Source organism: Nannobrachium achirus, assembly GCF_963921795.1.
Source record: "Nannobrachium achirus genome assembly, chromosome: 16".
NCBI classification, from domain to species: Eukaryota; Metazoa; Chordata; class Actinopteri; order Myctophiformes; family Myctophidae; genus Nannobrachium; species Nannobrachium achirus.
The window spans coordinates 24,564,040-24,580,986 of NC_137823.1; the positions used below are offsets into that span (position 1 = coordinate 24,564,040).

Sequence of the window (16,947 nt, forward strand, 5' to 3'; positions counted from 1 at the left end):
ATATGGGAAATACTTTCCAAAATACTTTCCAGAACCAAGAACTTTCAAGAACCTGTGAAGTTCCGGGACCAAGTTCTGCTTTTGTTTCCATATAACCAGACCCAACCGGGAAGCTCCACTGGTCAGCCTGCTTTGGCTGAGACAAAACAGGTCGTTTGAACAGCAGCTGCAGCACATTGGGGAATCTAACATCTAAAATAGCTGCTGTATGTAATAAATGCATACATGTTTAGGTTACTACATAACCTATTTCTGGATAAGAAATAACAATAGAACGCTCAAATAACTGTACTGAGCGTTTGGTCAGTAAGCTGCCTGTGCTCTAGGGAGAAAAAAAGCGTCTCTCACGCACGCGCACACACACACACACACACGGAACGCGAGTCACCAATGAACGGGCGAATGTGGAAATGCTTATCTCCATAACTGACGTACATTTTCTTTATTTTTGCTTGGCATCGTGTCGGTTTGCTTGTGCGCTCAAGGCCCATTTCAGAAAGACGACCGGATTTGTTTGAAAATCCTTTCATTTGGAACGGATCCTTCTTGCTCCTTCTGGATATTGTCTTCTCCTCAGACACACATAAGACCCTGTACGTCATCACATTCACTTGACCAATGTGTTGTGGCTGTCGTCGCGTTCATACCGTTTCTTTGTAGGCCTATGTGTTTCTGACTGTCGGAATAGGATTTGAAAAATGACGCTGATGTGTTGAGATTTCTCCCCGTTCTCCTCTGTGTCGTCACCTCCGCTCGACCAATCGAGAGCAGGGGTGCTGTTGGCCCCGCCCATAGGTTCCCAGAACTCAAGTTTAGTTCTACTTCAGGAGCAGGACCCAAAAAAGGTTCCAGGAACCTCGTCTGAAACCGGGCCGTTGACAATGGAAACAAAATCAGAACCAAAAAAATAGGTTCAGGTTCCTGAAAGGTCTGGTTCCACCTTGCAGAGGAAAATGGGCTATTGTGTGCACTTCTGACATGCCTAACAGCAAGGTTGCTCGCGCGCTGCCTGTTCAGCACGCGCTGGCACTGCAGCTTGTGCTGACCGTTCAGCTGCCATACTATCCCTAGGGCTGATACAGCACGGGACCGATCAGTGCAAGCTCTTCTGCCTCTCAACTCTTTGATATGCCTAGTTTGTACAAGTGTCTGCTTGTCCAGAGCAAATCTTGTGAACTACTAGAGCAGTTTGCGCCAGGTTTTTGTGCCAGTAGTCATGGCAGTCAGTAGGGCTCGGATCAAGCTGAAACCTTCCCCAAATACATCAAGATACTGTACGTCTAGGTACGTCCAGTGGTGTAAAGTAACGAAGTATATTTACTTAAGTACAATGTTGAGGTATTTGTACTTTACTTGAGTATTTCCAATTTCCAATACTTTTACTTCTACTCCACTACATCTCGGATCCAAATATTGTATATTTACTCCACTACATTTATTTGAAAACTTTAGTTACTAGTTACTTTGCATTTATTAATTATAATATCAAGAAACATACATTAACCAATTTAGCCCTATTTTTTACCTAGGCTATTTGAAAATAGCAGGTCTACAAGCTCACAACGTGTCGCGCTGTGACGTGTTGTGAGCTTGTATATCTGCTATTTTCAAACATTTTGTACCTTTACTTTTTGTACTTTAAGTGCATTTTGATGCCAACACTTTTGGACTTCAGATTATTTCTATAATGCAGTATCGATACTTTTACTCAGGTAAAAAAAATAGGAGCACATATTCCACGGGTACGTCATATCGGTGATTGACATCATACAGTAGAATGACCACTTGAAGTCTGAGCAGGGAAGCCAGCATGCCGTTTTTCTCTGCGTGAAGGAAGTGATAAAAGGATGGAGAGGGTGATAAACCAGCGTTTATGGGCTGATACGGGTAGCTGAGCAAAATTGGCGTGAGCTTAACTCATTGATTGCCCTTTTCAAGATGGCCACCAAGTACCAGGATGCCACGTTCCTAAATTTCTAGTGCACGGATACATTTTTAGTGCACGGATCGTGCACGCCCATGCCTAGATCATGCACCATATGTGTAGTACTTTTTAACAGCTTTCAAACAAAAAAATCTGCTTGGAAATCCGTTCAGGCATTCATGAGATAGAAGCCTTCAAAGTCAGACAAAACAAACATTTTGCCATTTTGAAAGATGTGTTTGTTATGGGGCTAAACATGCAATTTCGCGATTGCGATCATGCCTAATACATTTTAGGCATTTTTGGACATTCTTTTTTTTCAAAATGGCTGCCAACTCGGGAAACTCGGGCTGTGGCAGCCTGGGACTACTGTAATAACTCGGGAAACTCGGGCCTTGGCAATCAATGAGTTAAGTGCCACCACACGCTGACCTGTCAATTTGGCTGTAGGAAGACTAAAACATACCGTCAAACACAGTTGCCCGGTGGTTGAATAAACGGCCGAGGAAACGCTGGAGTTTTTATTCTGGGTGCAAAGAAACCCAAAACCAAAAGCAGAAAAAACTGCGTTCACAGCATCTCTGTGTTATACTAACAAGGGTGATGAGGCCTGTCAGCGTGCACCTGCCACCTGCTCTCTGCCAACTCCCTCCCCGCACTGTCATGAAATCCCAGCGGGACAGCCTGTTCCGCGCTGACAGCAAAGTTAAGTAATTTAGAACGGGTACACGTTATAGTGTATTATTGTTTTATGCTTTAGCTATTGAAAAATAGCAGATATACAAGCTCACAGCGCGGCACCGAGTGCCGCGCTGCGAGCTTGTAGATCTGCTATTTTTGAAAAATCGTGAAAATTAGAATTTTGACCAGATTCTATAAGTGTCTTTTGAATCCTTCTTAAGGTTTTTGGAAAAACCTATGTTTCTACAGTATGTCAGCAATCTGGCCAGCCATCGTCAAAGATAAGATCCTTTTCACTTAACTGGAGCTCAGTTAGTCTGTTCTTGAGACTACTATGTCAGTGGTTCTAAAACTTTCTCATGTGAAGGACCCCCAAAATGACATGTATTTGGCCACGGACCCGCCCATCTCAAAATATTTAGTTCCAGAGACCGCCCAGAAGCAAAATTTGAGTTACAAACGTTCGCTTTGAAAATACATATATTCAAAGATTTGTACACATTTTCATGACTTTTTCAAAAATTGCAGATCTACAAGCTCGCAGCGCGGCACTCGGTGCCGCGATGTGAGCTTGTATATCTGCTATTTTTCACTGGTTAAAGCATTCAATATTTCTAGGCCTAAATGCGTTAAGTCTGAATAATACTAAAGGTACAATGTTTTGTTGTGTCACGGGTAAATCCTCACAGAATGCAGTTATTATGTGGCAATAAAGACGTTATTTTCCCCCCGCCGAAACTAGGTTGATTTTTCACGCTAAAATAAAAACATCAGCCTTTGTGAAGGCTGTGAAATATCCCCTGATGCATTGTTTGCATTGTTTCTTCGCCATGCCAAACACCAGCACCTAATTAAGTATAAATCACGCACAATGTTGATGGAATGCTGTTTTCCCGTCGCCTCGGGGAGTAAATATGGCGTATGTGATAAACAAACTATCGGCGTTGCCCTCATGCATACGGCATAACCCCGGGCCAGATGCATGAATGCCCAGGTGATGGCGGAGACGCAGTCCGCCAGGAAAACAAACCAGACAGAAAACAAGGCTCATTAAACCCATTTAGAACGGGTACACATTATTGTGTATCATTATTTTATGCTTTAACTATTGAAAAATAGCAGATCTACAAGCTCGCAGCGCGGCACTCGGTGCCGCGCTGCGAGCTTGTAGATCTGCTATTTTTGAAAAATCGTGAAAATTTGAATTTTGACCCGAATCTATAAGTGTCTTTTGAATCCTTCTAAGGTTTTTTGAAGAACCTATGTTTCTATCTCAGCAATCTGGCCAGCCATCGTCAAAGAAAAGGTCCTTTTCACTTAACTGGAGCTCAGTTTGTCTGTTCTTGAGAGACTACTATGTCAGTGGTTCTCAAACCTTTTCATGTGAAGGACCCCCAAAATGATATTTATTTGGCCACGGACCCCCATTCAACATATTAAGTTCCAGGGACCCCCCCAGAAGCAAAATTTCAGTTACAAACGTTCCCTTTGAAAATACATATATTCAAAGATTTGCACACATTTTCACGACTTTTTTAAAAATAGCAGATCTACGAGCTCGCAGCGCGGCACTCGCGCTGTGAGCTTGTATATCTGCTCGTTTTGACTGGTTAAAGCATTCAATAATTCTAGGCCTAAATGGGTTAAAACGCCTCTGTTCCATAACAATACGTGTCGTAAAAAGTTAATTGTGCCATAACCACAGTTACCACACTCCTGGCACCGCAGACTGGCAGCTGTTATGTGGGCAGCATTTGGGTTGGCTGTCTACAGGGAAGTCATGTCTCCCTGCCAATGTCATTATAGTTTGAATTGTATTATTTCAATTTCAGTTTAGTTTTGATACATTTTTAAAGTTTGGTTTTATTTGTCACCAAGGTCGGAAAATAGCAGATCTTCAAGCTCACAACACGTTGCATGGTGTTGTCTGGGCGATCGGTGAAGGGGTCTCTCTGGTCCAAGTCTCCCTCCGAGGCTGTACCGATGCAGACAATAACCATAACAGCATGTCTGTTTGTGTTTATCTGTGGGCTTTCTGTGTGTCTGTCTCCTCACTCTGCCTCTCTGTCTGCTTGCCTTGCAGTGAAGAATAAGATCCTGTACAGAACAAGTGCCTGCATCAAGATGCAGAAGACCGTTCGCATGTGGCTGTGCAGGAGGAAACACAAGCCTCGGTAGGTGTCTCTCTCTCTCTCCCTCTCTCTCTCTGTCTCCGTTAGAGCCCGACCGATGCTAGTTTTTTCAGTCTGATCCGGCTTTTGGAGAGTCCCAGACCACCTATTACAGATGAAAATCATATTCTATTGAAAAATAGCAGATATACAAGCTCACAGCGCGGCACCGAGTGCCGCGCTGCGAGCTTGTAGATCTGCTATTTTTGAAAAATCGTGAAAATTCGAATTTTGACCCGATTCTATAAGTGTCTTTTGAATCCTTAAGGTTTTTTGGAAAAACCTGTATTTCTATGTCGGCAATCTGGCCATGCAGCCATCGTCAAAGAAAAGGTCCTTTTCACTTAACTGGAGCTCAGTTAGTCTGTTCTTGAGACTACTATGTCAGTGGTTCTAAAACTTTCTCATGTGAAGGACCCCCAAAATGACATGTATTTGGCCACGGACCCGCCCATCTCAAAATATTTAGTTCCAGGGACCACCCAGAAGCAAAATTTGAGTTACAAACGTTTGCTTTACATACATATATTCAAAGATTTGCACACATTTTCACGACTTTAAAAAAAATAGTAGATCTACAAGCTCGCAGCGCGGCACTCAGTGCTAAATGGGTTAAGTCTGAATAATACTAAAGGAACAATGTTTTGTTGTGTCCATATAATCATATTCGTAAGAAAACAAATGAATACAAATAAACACAAATAACCACTTACTCCAGACTGATGGCGTGGCGGTCTGGGCACATCGTTATGTGCCAATTTCCCCCACAATGCACCTGGATTCACCCACAATGCACCGGAATTCAGCTACTTCCGCATGCTTCAAAATGCCACTGAGCACTTGCATTGAAATGAATTGCTGGGGGCGGGGCTATCCGCTCTCTATATAATACTCTATGGTCACTCCCCATCTCTCTCTCCCCCAATTTCCTCCTGTTAACCTACTTACTATACCATCAATCATGGCATAAAAAGCCCAAAAATAAATCTTTACCAAAATGAATTAATAACCACTTACTGTAAGTCCTGTTCAAAATGTTTACATTCTACAGTTGATGTAGTCGATAAAAATGTATTTTACACTTGGTTGCATGCTGAAAATAGCCGATCTACAAGCTGCAACGCGTTGTGAACTTGTAGACCAGCTATTTTTAGAGCAACACACTCAAACGCGACAAAGCATACATTCATTTATGTCCCACTGGATCTCTTCTCCACTACTCCCTCCCTAACATGTTTGTCTAGTTTTTATTTGAGATTGGTAGTCGACAAAATCACAGTTTTAGTCAAGGAAACGAACGCTGCTTGTATCCTCTATTTCACCTCGGCTGAAGTGCCAGGAGATGTGTGTGAGAGCAAACACAAGGACGATGAAGTGAAAAAGGAGAGGAGGGATGGACAGATATTAAGGAGGAGAATGGGATAGATGGAAGGAGATGGATGGAAAGCCTGGAGAAACGGAGATCAGGGGCACGGAGTGACGGAGGAAAAGCAGAGGGGAGAAGGAGGAGGGGGGGGGGGACGATGGAGGAAGAGAAGCAGGCATGTAGGTTAGAGAAAGACGGGGAAGGGGAGTAAGGGAGAGGAGGAATGAGGGAGGGTGGCTCGGGACTGGAGGAGAGGGAACCGGTTGTGAACATAAATGGGAGCTGAGGACGTGCCTGCGTGCGTGCCTGCGTGCGAGGGTCCAGGGTTCCCACAAGTATAGTAGAACTTGAGAAACTGACATTTCCCTCGTTCTCAACCCATTTAGGCCTGAACACATTATGACGCAATATTTTATGCTTTAAATATAAAAAAATAGCAGATATACAAGCTCTGACAATTAGAATTTTGACTCGATTCTATAAGTGTCTTTTGAATCCTTCTAAGATCTTTGGAAAAAAACCTATGTTTCTATGTCAGCAATCTGGCCGGCCATCGTCAAAGAAAAGGTCCTTTTCACTTAACTGGAGCTCAGTTAGTCTGTTCTTGAGAGACTACTATGTCAGTGGTGCTCAAACCTTTTCATGTGAAGGACCCCCAAAATTATAGCTCGCAGCGCGGCACTCGGTGCCGCGCTGTGAGCTTGTATATCTGCTATTTTTCACTGGTTAAAGCATTCAATAATTCTAGACCTAAATGGGTTAAAATATAATATCTAGCAATATTTTTAAATATTATTTAAAAATATTGCTAGAAGTGGGGCTTCCAATGCCATGGCACTGAATCTGTTCCTATTTGGAATCCCCACTTCTAGCAATATTTTTAAAACATAAAAAACTATGAGATGTCTTTGGTCCAACATTTCATTGTTCCTACATCCCATTAGTCAGAATCTGGTGAATGTAAACCTGGTGAAAATACTATGCCTAAACCTAAACCTAACCCTAACCTCAATAAATTATGCCTAAACCTAACACTAAAACCTAACCCTAACCAAATTAGGACTAATGAGATGTAGGACTAATGAGATATAGGACTTATGGGCAGTCCCCACAGATTCAGGTTGGGGTTAGGTTACGGACATTTAGAGGTCAGGTTTAAAGGGATATAACACTTTCAAAACTTTTTTTTTTCGTCTAATCAGGCTTGTATGAACACCCTGAACAGTTTTTAATTTGCTTCCTTCATTCAGTATTTAGATATTTGATGTAAATGTTACCAGCTCCAACACGCCCAGGCCTTCTCCACATACACACCCATTGTAACTTCAAACTCCATTTTAACCATGATAGATTCATTAAAAACACCCATTATTTTTTCTGGTGACTCATAATACCCTCCTAATACGTGAGCAGACCGTGTTTTTTCAATAACTTTTTTCATTTATTTTCAATAAAATATTATTGTATTTAATGTTTTCCATTTTCCCAAAGAATTATTAACACTTTGTAAGCCGGGCCGTACTTGCCCGTACTTGTCCGGACCACCCAGTGCGCCATCGCACTTTCCCGTACATTCCCGTCATTTATGAAATTAATCATAATTTTTTAAAAAATACAGTCGCCGGTCGTGCTCTGTCTCTTTAAGAGAGCTCCTGCGACGGGATCACGTCGGAGAGTGATGACGTCATCGGCTGGGGCTGAAACTGGTGTCCACGAGCGGCCATTACGTGCCCTTGTATTGTGTATGCAGCCACTTGGCCAGTGCGTCTCCTCATCATTTTCGATCAGACGACAGATGAAATCAAGGCTTCGGAATGAGTGGATTGCATTGGATTAGATCGATGTGCGTGCACAGAAGATGGATTGTATTTTCGGGTGCTGTTCATTATCGCTGTTTTCCCCGTATCGCTCCATGTTAATGACCGGAGAAGAACTACCTACAGCACCATGAAAAAAGGTTGGACAACCAAAAAAACTCTTTCATGCATGGTTTGCTGGCTTGCGCGGAGTGATCTGAGCGTCTTGTTATGATGTCGTGCTTTACTTTTTTAAATTATGTTTATAAATAAATAGCAGATCCCACGGCAGTACCTCTGTTCAGGGGTTTCTGGCGGGGCTTGGAAAGTGTTAAAAATAAAAGAAAAAGGTTATTGAAAAAACACGGTCTGCTCACGTATTAGGAGGGTATTATGAGTCACCAGAAAAAATAATTATAATTATATCCCTTTAAGGGTCAGTGTTGGGGGGTGGGTGCCCGCTGGCCTAGCGGTCCAGGTGCATACAACATAGGCTCTGATGCCTGACAGTGTGTCGCGGGTTCGAGTCCCGTCCCCGACGACCTTTGCTGCGTGTCACTCCCCATCTCTCTCCCCATTTCCTGTCAGTCTGCTGTCCTATCAATAAAGGCGTAACAGCCCAAAAACGAATCTTTAAAAAAAGGTCTGTGTTGGAGTTTAGATTGATTTATACTTACAGTTAGCTGCGTGCTGGTGTCGTGTATCGAAAAACTGCCGATCTACAATCTCACAACGTGTCGCAGCGCAACTCTTTGTGAGCTTACATATCTGCAGTTTTTCGGCTTCAAGCTTACTCGTTAAAAATTCCCCAAATCTTTCAAAATGGCATTCATAAAATCGTTGTCTTAAAGCGTTGATGTCCTCACAAGTACAGTAATTCAAACTTCTCTGTGTGTGTGCGTGTGCGTGTGCGTGTGTGTGTGTGTGCGCTTGTTTTTTGGTGGGAGAGAGACAGTGTGCGGTCATGCATTAGCGATTACGTGGGAAGAGAATTACGCATGCAAAGTGTCTGTCTGAGTGGGAGGAGAGGTTTTAGTTTAATTTAACCATTTAATCTCAAACAGCTGTCACTCAGAGATGATTTTCCCTTTCTCTATCGCAACACAGTGAACACATTTGCAGAATGAAGTTGCAGAAGGATACAACTATGTGTACAATACATGGATAGTGTATCACAATCCAGATCATATGAAATCATATTGTAAAGGGTCCATTCATATTATAAAGGGTTGTAAAAGTGTCCATTCTCTACACTCTTGAGAGTAAAATTGATACTTGAGATTTTATATACTTTGATATCATTTCACTATAGGATAAGCCCCTTTGCGAGGGGTGTTCCTTTACTCTGCACGTGTGTGTGGAAAACACCAAATAATGCATGCAGGGCAGAATTAGGAGTGATACCCTTTCATAATCAAAATAAAAAAGAGAGCATTCAAATTTTACCCAGATGCACTTCATAACAAGGCACTCACACACAGAGAAACTCTAGAGAGATGCCCCCTCAGCCAACTGGTCCGGGAACACAAGCAGAGCCACCAGACAGACAATTCACTGGACTAAACCGCAGAGCAGAAAGAAACAGCAGAAAGAAAACTACCTGACACATTGGAGAGAAGCAACCCAAAAGCAGAGCAAACTAGAATGTTATTTGGCCCTAAACAGAGAATACACCGTGGCAGAATACCTGAGCAAGGTGACCCACCCAAAACAAAGAAAAATCTAGACTACTGTAGGTACAGACTCAGTGAGCACAGTCTTGCAATCGAGAAAGCACGTCATAGGCATACATGGCTCTAGAGAAAACAAACTTTGCACCCACTGCACACAAAATGAAGTGGAAACTGAGCTACACATCCTAACCGCCTATCCACTGTACCAAGACATTGTATATATATCCCTGCTCTGCCTGCACGTAACCTTGATGCATGAAAACTGTTACACTCTTTTCATCTGTACATATTTTGTTCCTATTGTATGGTATTGTATTGTGTACACTTCTGCTTTGGCAATGTAAACGTATGTTTTCTCATGCCAATAAAGCCCTTTGAATTGTGTGTTCAAAGGGCGTGTGTGTGTGTGTGTGTGTGTGTGTGTGTGTGTGTGTGTGTGTGTGTGTGTGTGTGTGTGTGTGTGTGTGTGTGTGTGTGTGTGTGTGTGTGTGTGTGTGTGTGTGTGTGTGTGTGTGTGTGTGTGTGTGTGTGTGTGTGTGTGTGTGTGTGTGGGGGGTGGGCGTGTGTGTGTGTGTGTGTGTGTGTGTGTGTGTGTGTGTGTGTGTGTGCACGCGTGTGGAGTGTGGAGAAGAGGGCCTCCAAAACAGTGTTATGGAGAGCCGCATTTTCCTGATTGATTGATTATTGACTTACATACTGTACATGTTCACATCTTGATGGACATGTATATCATTAGTATTATATCATGACTTTATCTTTGTGTGGTATGGGTCAGGATCAACGTGCTAGGTATGGTGAGATCTGCTAGTTTTGCTTAAATTGCAGATCTTACTGTAACTTAAAATTTTACATGTGACCACAAGTGAAAAGTGGTCTTCAGGTTATATATACATTTTAACAAATTAAAAGTATTAACAAGAGCTTCTTAAATAACAACCACACCTTGGATCCGTTGGAGCACAGGTTACATTATTTGTCATAGAAGGTTTTGGCAACGATATGATATTGTTTGGGTCCAAAATATTAACTTAAAAAAAAGTTGCCTCATCAAAGTTGGTACGGTCCTTGTGTCTTTGTATTATCATCACTTTACCCAAATTCAGCTCAAATGGAGTTAGGAGCTTTTTGACCATTAGTGTGGTCCCTTCTTCATCATATTAATCAATGGGAGACAAACTATCTAACTCCACACACAAGTTGGATTTAGGAGTTTGAATGACAGCTTCAGGATCCAATGGAGTTAGAAGGTTTAGTCAGAAGCGACGGTAGGTATTGTGCTGTGTGGTACAGGATTGACGGACGGGTCAAGGTGTTAACAACATGTATGGCATGGGTCTTCAACAGGAGGTCCGGGACCCCTGGGGGGTCCTCAGATTTACTACAAGACGTCCTCCAAATTTTTTTTTTCGCCTTTTTTTATATTAACCAGTTGAACCCTAGCGTCCATATTCTGAGAACTTTAGCCAAAAATAGCAGATCTACAAGCTCACAAAGCCTCGCGCTGAAAGGCGTTGTGAGCTTGTATATCGGCTATTTTCGGCAAAGACGTTTGGTGTAGAGGGGAAAAAGAGCAGATTAAGTACAGAGTGAAAGGCAGACTAAGTACAGAGTGAAAGGTCAAGTTTATTAAGTTCAAGTGGTTAAATATCTGAAAACACACAATGACATGAATCCAAAATACACGGATGATTGCGCTGTCAAACAATGAAACTATGGATTCTATGAACAGGTTGTGGGGGTCCCTGCTTCATCTCTCTCTTAACTAAGGGGTCCCTTGGCCTGAAAACGATGAAGACCCCTGATGTATGGTATTATGCTGTGTGCAGGATCGATGGACGGGTGAAGGTGCGTAACCTGAAGACCAGGATGGACCGCTTCAACGAGGTGGTGGCTGGCCTCAAGGAGGACAAACAGGAGATGAGCTCCAAAGTACAGGAACTGGAAACGTCCATCGACGAGCTGATGGTCAAGATCAAGGTGGGTGAGATGCCTGAGCCAAAACAATTAGCCAGTAGCTATGCCCCTCCCCTAAAAGCTTTTGTCCAATGCCAGCTTAGCAACCGGCAGCTTGCCAAGGCTGTTGCCAATGCAAACCTTGGCAAGCAGGAAGTTATTCTAAGCTAGCATTGGACAAAAGCTTTTTGGGAGGGGCATAGCAACTGGCTAATTGATAAAACCAGCAGAGACCGTGGAGACCGAATGGCTCCTGTGTTAAGTGGTCTGATGAGCAGGCATTTTCAGAGCTTTTTATTTTCAAGATTTAATTAATTATTTTCCGGCGGTATCAATGGAACTAACAGTATACTTTGGAATAGATTACCACAGTTTGTTTTTATATTAATGTTATAGTGTCGATAGAATCTTTGTGTTTTACGAATTGTTCGGGGGCCCACTTGGATATCCTGACCCTGGCCCCCACAAGCTGGGAATTGCTGGTCTACTCTTTTAACTTTCATTTGGACTTGATCCATTTAGGAATCCTGGATTTATCTGTACAGTATACCCATTTTTTTTCCTTCAAATAGTGCATCATGAAATGTCCTGACAAATAACTCCTAATTAGGTTTGTTCAGGTCTCTTCTTCCCATCAACATAAATCATATTTTTAATCACAACTTTGTCTAGGCATAGCCTTTGTATCTTCTGTGATAATCTCATATCTGACTTTCATACATTTGCAATGTTCTGTTTGTTTTACATAATTTAGCATTTCTACAACCCCATTTTAACCATGAATAATAGCATGTGTTGAGCAAACTTGTCAGTGAACTCAAACTCAAGGCTTACTACTCCTAAAATTATGTTTTTCACGTTTGTCTTTGCTTAGTTTGTAGCCTTTCAACTAGCTATTCTCTAAATAGAGTTGTTTCTTTTTTGTTGTTTTGTAAAGTGACTTTGAGTACCAAGAAAACGCTATATATAATTGGACGTCCAATTTAAAATAAAATAAAGCTGTGCATCGGTGTTATAAATCCAGACGGTGAAATAGATTACATTGACGGCAGATGTGTCTGAATATTCATCACAGCCAGATGTGCTTTGCTGTCCCAAGTTAACACCGCCGCGCGTGAGCGCAGAAGAAAGCATCCTCGACAAGACCTGAGTGTACAGGGAGCGTAGGAAAATAAGACTTAACCCATGTAGAATGGGTACACATTTTGTGTATCACTATTTTACGATTTAACTATTGAAAAATAGCAGATATACAAGCTCACAGCGCGGCACCGAGTGCCGCGCTGCGAGCTTGTAGATCTGCTATTTTTGAAAAATCGTGAAAATTTGAATCTTGACCCGATTCTATAAGTGTCTTTTGAATCCTTCTAAGGTTTTTTGAAAAACCCTATGTTTCTATGTCAACAATCTGGCCAGCCATCGTCAAGGAAAAGGTCCTTTTCACTTAAATGGAGCTCAGTTAGTCTGTTCTTGAGAGACTACTATGTCAGTGGTTCTCATACTTTTTCATGTGAAGGACCCCCAAAATGATATGTATTTGACCACGGACCCCCATCTCAAAATATCTAGTTCCAGGGACCACCCAGAAGCAAAATTTGAGTTACAAACGTTCGCTTTGAAAATACATATATTCAAAGATTTGCACACATTTTTTCAGGACTTTTTCCAAAAATAGCAGATATACAAGCTCACAGCGCGGCACCGAGTGCCGCGCTGTGAGCTTGTATATCTGCTATTTTTCACCGGTTAAAGCATTCAATAATTCTAGGCCTAAATGGGTTAATAGTGAGAAAAATAGAGGCCTGTCACACGGTCACACCAGCATGGTTACACAACAAACCCAGCATCTTACTACTAGAATTTGAGCTTCAACGCCCTTTCAGAATCAGAAGCCCGGTGTGTCTGACTTAACCCTACCGGTATATCCAAACTGTATGATGGTCATACATATTGTAATGAATGCTGATGCTGAAAAGCTTGGAAGAAAAATTAGATCAAATCAGTATATATAGATATAAAGAAAAAAGAAATAGTATTCTCAAGTGAATGAGTGTGGTTTCATTGCCGTCAGCAGTCATGCCCCCCCGGTGTTAAGAGCAAGTGAGCAGAGAAAATGCATCTTTTCAAACTTTATTTATTACTTTTCCGATATTTTTGTCAATGTGTCAATATTCAAATTTGGCTGGGTTGGTTAATAACACATGTATTATGTGGTGTGACATACTATAAGTCAGAAATGTAACCACACATGGTACAGTAAGATATTAAAGCTAGGTTAACACAAAAACATCCTGGGGACTTTGTCGTCCTATTTATTCAATTCAACATAGCATACGAGATGGAAACTTAAATTTACTTCCCCTTGTGGTCTCTTGATAGATGTTTTTTCAGGCCAATTTAGAAGGAAATCAGTTTTACATAATCTCTAATGGATGGTGTAAAGGGGGGGGGGGTAAAATTCCTCATTTTGGTGGCGGAGCAGTTGAATGAGAACCGTCCCACGTTTGTTCTAAATTTAGATAGTACCAGACATGTCAAAGTAAAAAGAGGAGCACAAGTGTAGCAGGGGTTTTCAAAGTGGGTGACGGGGCACCCTGGGGTGCCGCGACGGCAGTCCAGGGGTGCCGCGAGATCATTTGATATTTGGAATTTATTTGGACACTTGAAAAAATATTTTTTATCATTTTAAACTTGAAGTACAAAGTTATTTTCAGTCAGTTCTAACCAAAATGGCTATTATCTCAACGTTTTCCTCACAACATAATCACTAAAATATCGCCACTGTCGGGCAGAAACCTTGTATCTCCAAGTTTCAAATGTGTACGTCTTTTCGCAAAGCAAAGCCCTGCTTCATCATACAAGACTGTCGCACAAAAGTAGTGAAAACAGCCTATCTACAAACACAGAACGCCTCGCAACGCGAGGCGTTGTGTGCTTGTAGATTGTCTGTTTTCACTAGTTTAGTACATTTTATAGATGATAAATACAAAACGAATGGTTTTGGACATCCACCCGACAGCGACGATATTCTATAAATATAAGGTGCTGGGAGTGAAAATTATAATGTTAGGGGTGCCTCGGATTAAAAAAATATTTATGGGGTACCCTGAGACAAAAAGGTTTGGGAACCCCATGTCTAGCTTCTAATGTGATTGACAGGACAGATGATCAGAGGAGCAGACGAGTTTTTACCGTTGTCATTGAGACTGGGACTGAACAACGGGTAGAGTTTCTCGGTGAAGGTGCAGCCGGTGAAAGTGTAGAGATGAACTCTGGCCTGCACGTCATAAAAGGAGACCAGACCCGCCTCGTAATCCACAAACACTCCCACCTTCTGGACCCTCTCTCTCACAGGGAGGAGGACACGAGGGTCGGCGAGAGCCTTGTACTCGTCCCCTTTCCTCAACCCTATGGTCCAGTAACCGTTGATGGGACTCAGGTAGATCTGCCCCTTCCTATTGATGGACTCTCTGGCCACTCCTAGATCCCACTCAGTCCCTTTCACCTGAACCTCGTAGTAAAACCTGCCTGAGCAGAAGCTCTGTTTTCCCAAGACACACACGCAATAAGAGAACCTCTCTTTGTTGTCCAGAACATCGTTCATTACGCCTCTGTAGCTCACGTGTTTTCCATCCTTGGACAGGGTGAGTTCATAGTGTGCCGTGTCGGGGTCAAATGTTACATCCACTGCGTATTGCTGGACCCTCCTCAGCTCAGCGTCGTACAGCTTCTTCATCTCTTCGAGCAGCGTCTTCTCCAGCTGAGCCACAGCCGTCCTCACGGTCCCCACGCACGGAGTCTCGTGGACGTTGACGCTCGTCCAGTCCTTGGTGGGCGGTGGGGCGTTGATGGTCAGGAAGTTCTGCAGGAGGTGGAGGTGGTCTTCGCTCTGCGAGAGCTGCTTCAGCTCGGAGATTTTCTTCTCCAACTGAGTGATTTCCTTTTGCAGCTCCTTGATGAAGCCCTCGGCCTGTCTCTCTGTCGTCTTGTGCTTTTCAACACGGTTCATCAGGGCGGTGAAAAACTGCACGCACGTGTCCGCTATGTCTCTGTCTGCGCCGCTCCTACTGAGCTCTACTGCGTGGCTGACCTCCTGGATCTTCACGTGTCTATCCTGGACCATCTGCTGCAGGCCGGCCTCGGTCTTTCCCAGCTCAGCCTTCATTCCTTCACATTCTTCTCCCAGAGACACGATCTGATGCGACTTGTGGTTCGACTCGGTGCAGAACTGACAGACGCACGTGCGGTCGGTCTTGCAGAACAGCTCCAGAGGCCTGTCGTGTTCCTTACACACGAAGTCTTGCAGGTTCTTCACAGGGTCGATCAGTTTGTGTCGTTTCAACGCTGTGACACTCTGATGAGACTCCAGGTGAGTCTCGCAGTAGGAGATCTGACACACCAGGCAGGACTTCAGGGCTTTCATCTTGACGGGAGAACAGAAGCCACAGGAGACCTCGTCCGCTTCGGCAGCTTGGTTCCGCTGTGTTTTCCTGAACCGATCGGCCATCTCGGACAGGACTTTATTAACGGAGAACTTCTGCCTCTTATAGAAGGTTTCTTTACATAGCGGACACTGGCACACGTCCGTGGTGTCCCAGTAATGTCTGATACAGGACTTGCAGTGGTTGTGTCCACACGGGGTGGTGATTGGATCGGTAACCACGTCTAGACAGATGGAACACAGGAAGTCCTCCTCAGACAGGCGACTGCTGGCAGACGCCATTTCTACACATGAGAGCCAAAGTGAAAGTCAAGCCTGTTTAATTTATAGACACCTTATCGGAAAGAAAACGTCACACTATCGTCACTTACACCTACAGTGATGTCAGTGTAAAGTCGCCACCAGCACTGGGCGTCTTAAAACGTCAAAACTGTGTTTTCTCTTCGATAAAATATGAGCCACCATTCCATTCTCCGTGATACAGAGAGCCAAGAGATCACGTGATCACAAGAATTTCTCCACCGTTCACTCCCTGTTTATTCCATTTGGGGAAAAGCCTGTAAATACTATGTGACTGTTTGAGAAGATAATTAAAAGCTGTGGTAGAACGGGCGTTGAGTTAAGTATATTGTTTGTGAGTACCCGTCCAAAATGTACATATTTGTATTTTTGAGCGGTGCTAACCACACCTACATCTAGCTTTGTCTGTTTGTACGTATGTCCCGCCCCATCCCTCATTGGTCAAGCTTCACGGGACACTTAATGAACTCGTAAATACAGTAGCACCGCTTACTTTATTTTTATTTATTTTTTATTTTATTCTCCATTCCCGACTTGCATGGTGCCCGTCTAGTCATCCTATCCAAAAAAAAAAAAAATAGCTAGCTTCTTATCTAAGCAGTCAACTAATTCAGGTGCAAAATGACTAGATGACCAAGTTGA

The 16,947-nt window shown here is 43.0% G+C and overlaps 2 protein-coding genes across 5 annotated transcripts in view; one reads left to right on the forward strand and one right to left on the reverse strand.

Annotated features, from left to right (window-relative positions):
• LOC308301402 (unconventional myosin-VI-like) overlaps positions 1 to 16,947 on the forward strand; it is a 216,719-nt gene that overhangs the window by 151,482 nt on the left and 48,290 nt on the right. For all 4 annotated transcript variants that reach the window (XM_080745378.1, XM_080745379.1, XM_080745380.1 and 1 more), the window contains exons 24-25: positions 4,689 to 4,779; positions 11,438 to 11,588. In XM_080745378.1, coding sequence (XP_080601504.1) covers positions 4,689 to 4,779; positions 11,438 to 11,588 — 242 coding nt within the window. The remainder of the gene's footprint in view (positions 1 to 4,688; positions 4,780 to 11,437; positions 11,589 to 16,947) is intronic.
• LOC308300308 (zinc finger protein RFP-like) lies at positions 14,701 to 16,287 on the reverse strand (the record flags this gene model as incomplete). Its single annotated transcript, XM_080744126.1, has 1 exon — positions 14,701 to 16,287. The coding sequence occupies one exon, from the start codon at positions 16,285 to 16,287 to the stop codon at positions 14,701 to 14,703; it is 1,587 nt and encodes a 528-aa protein (XP_080600252.1).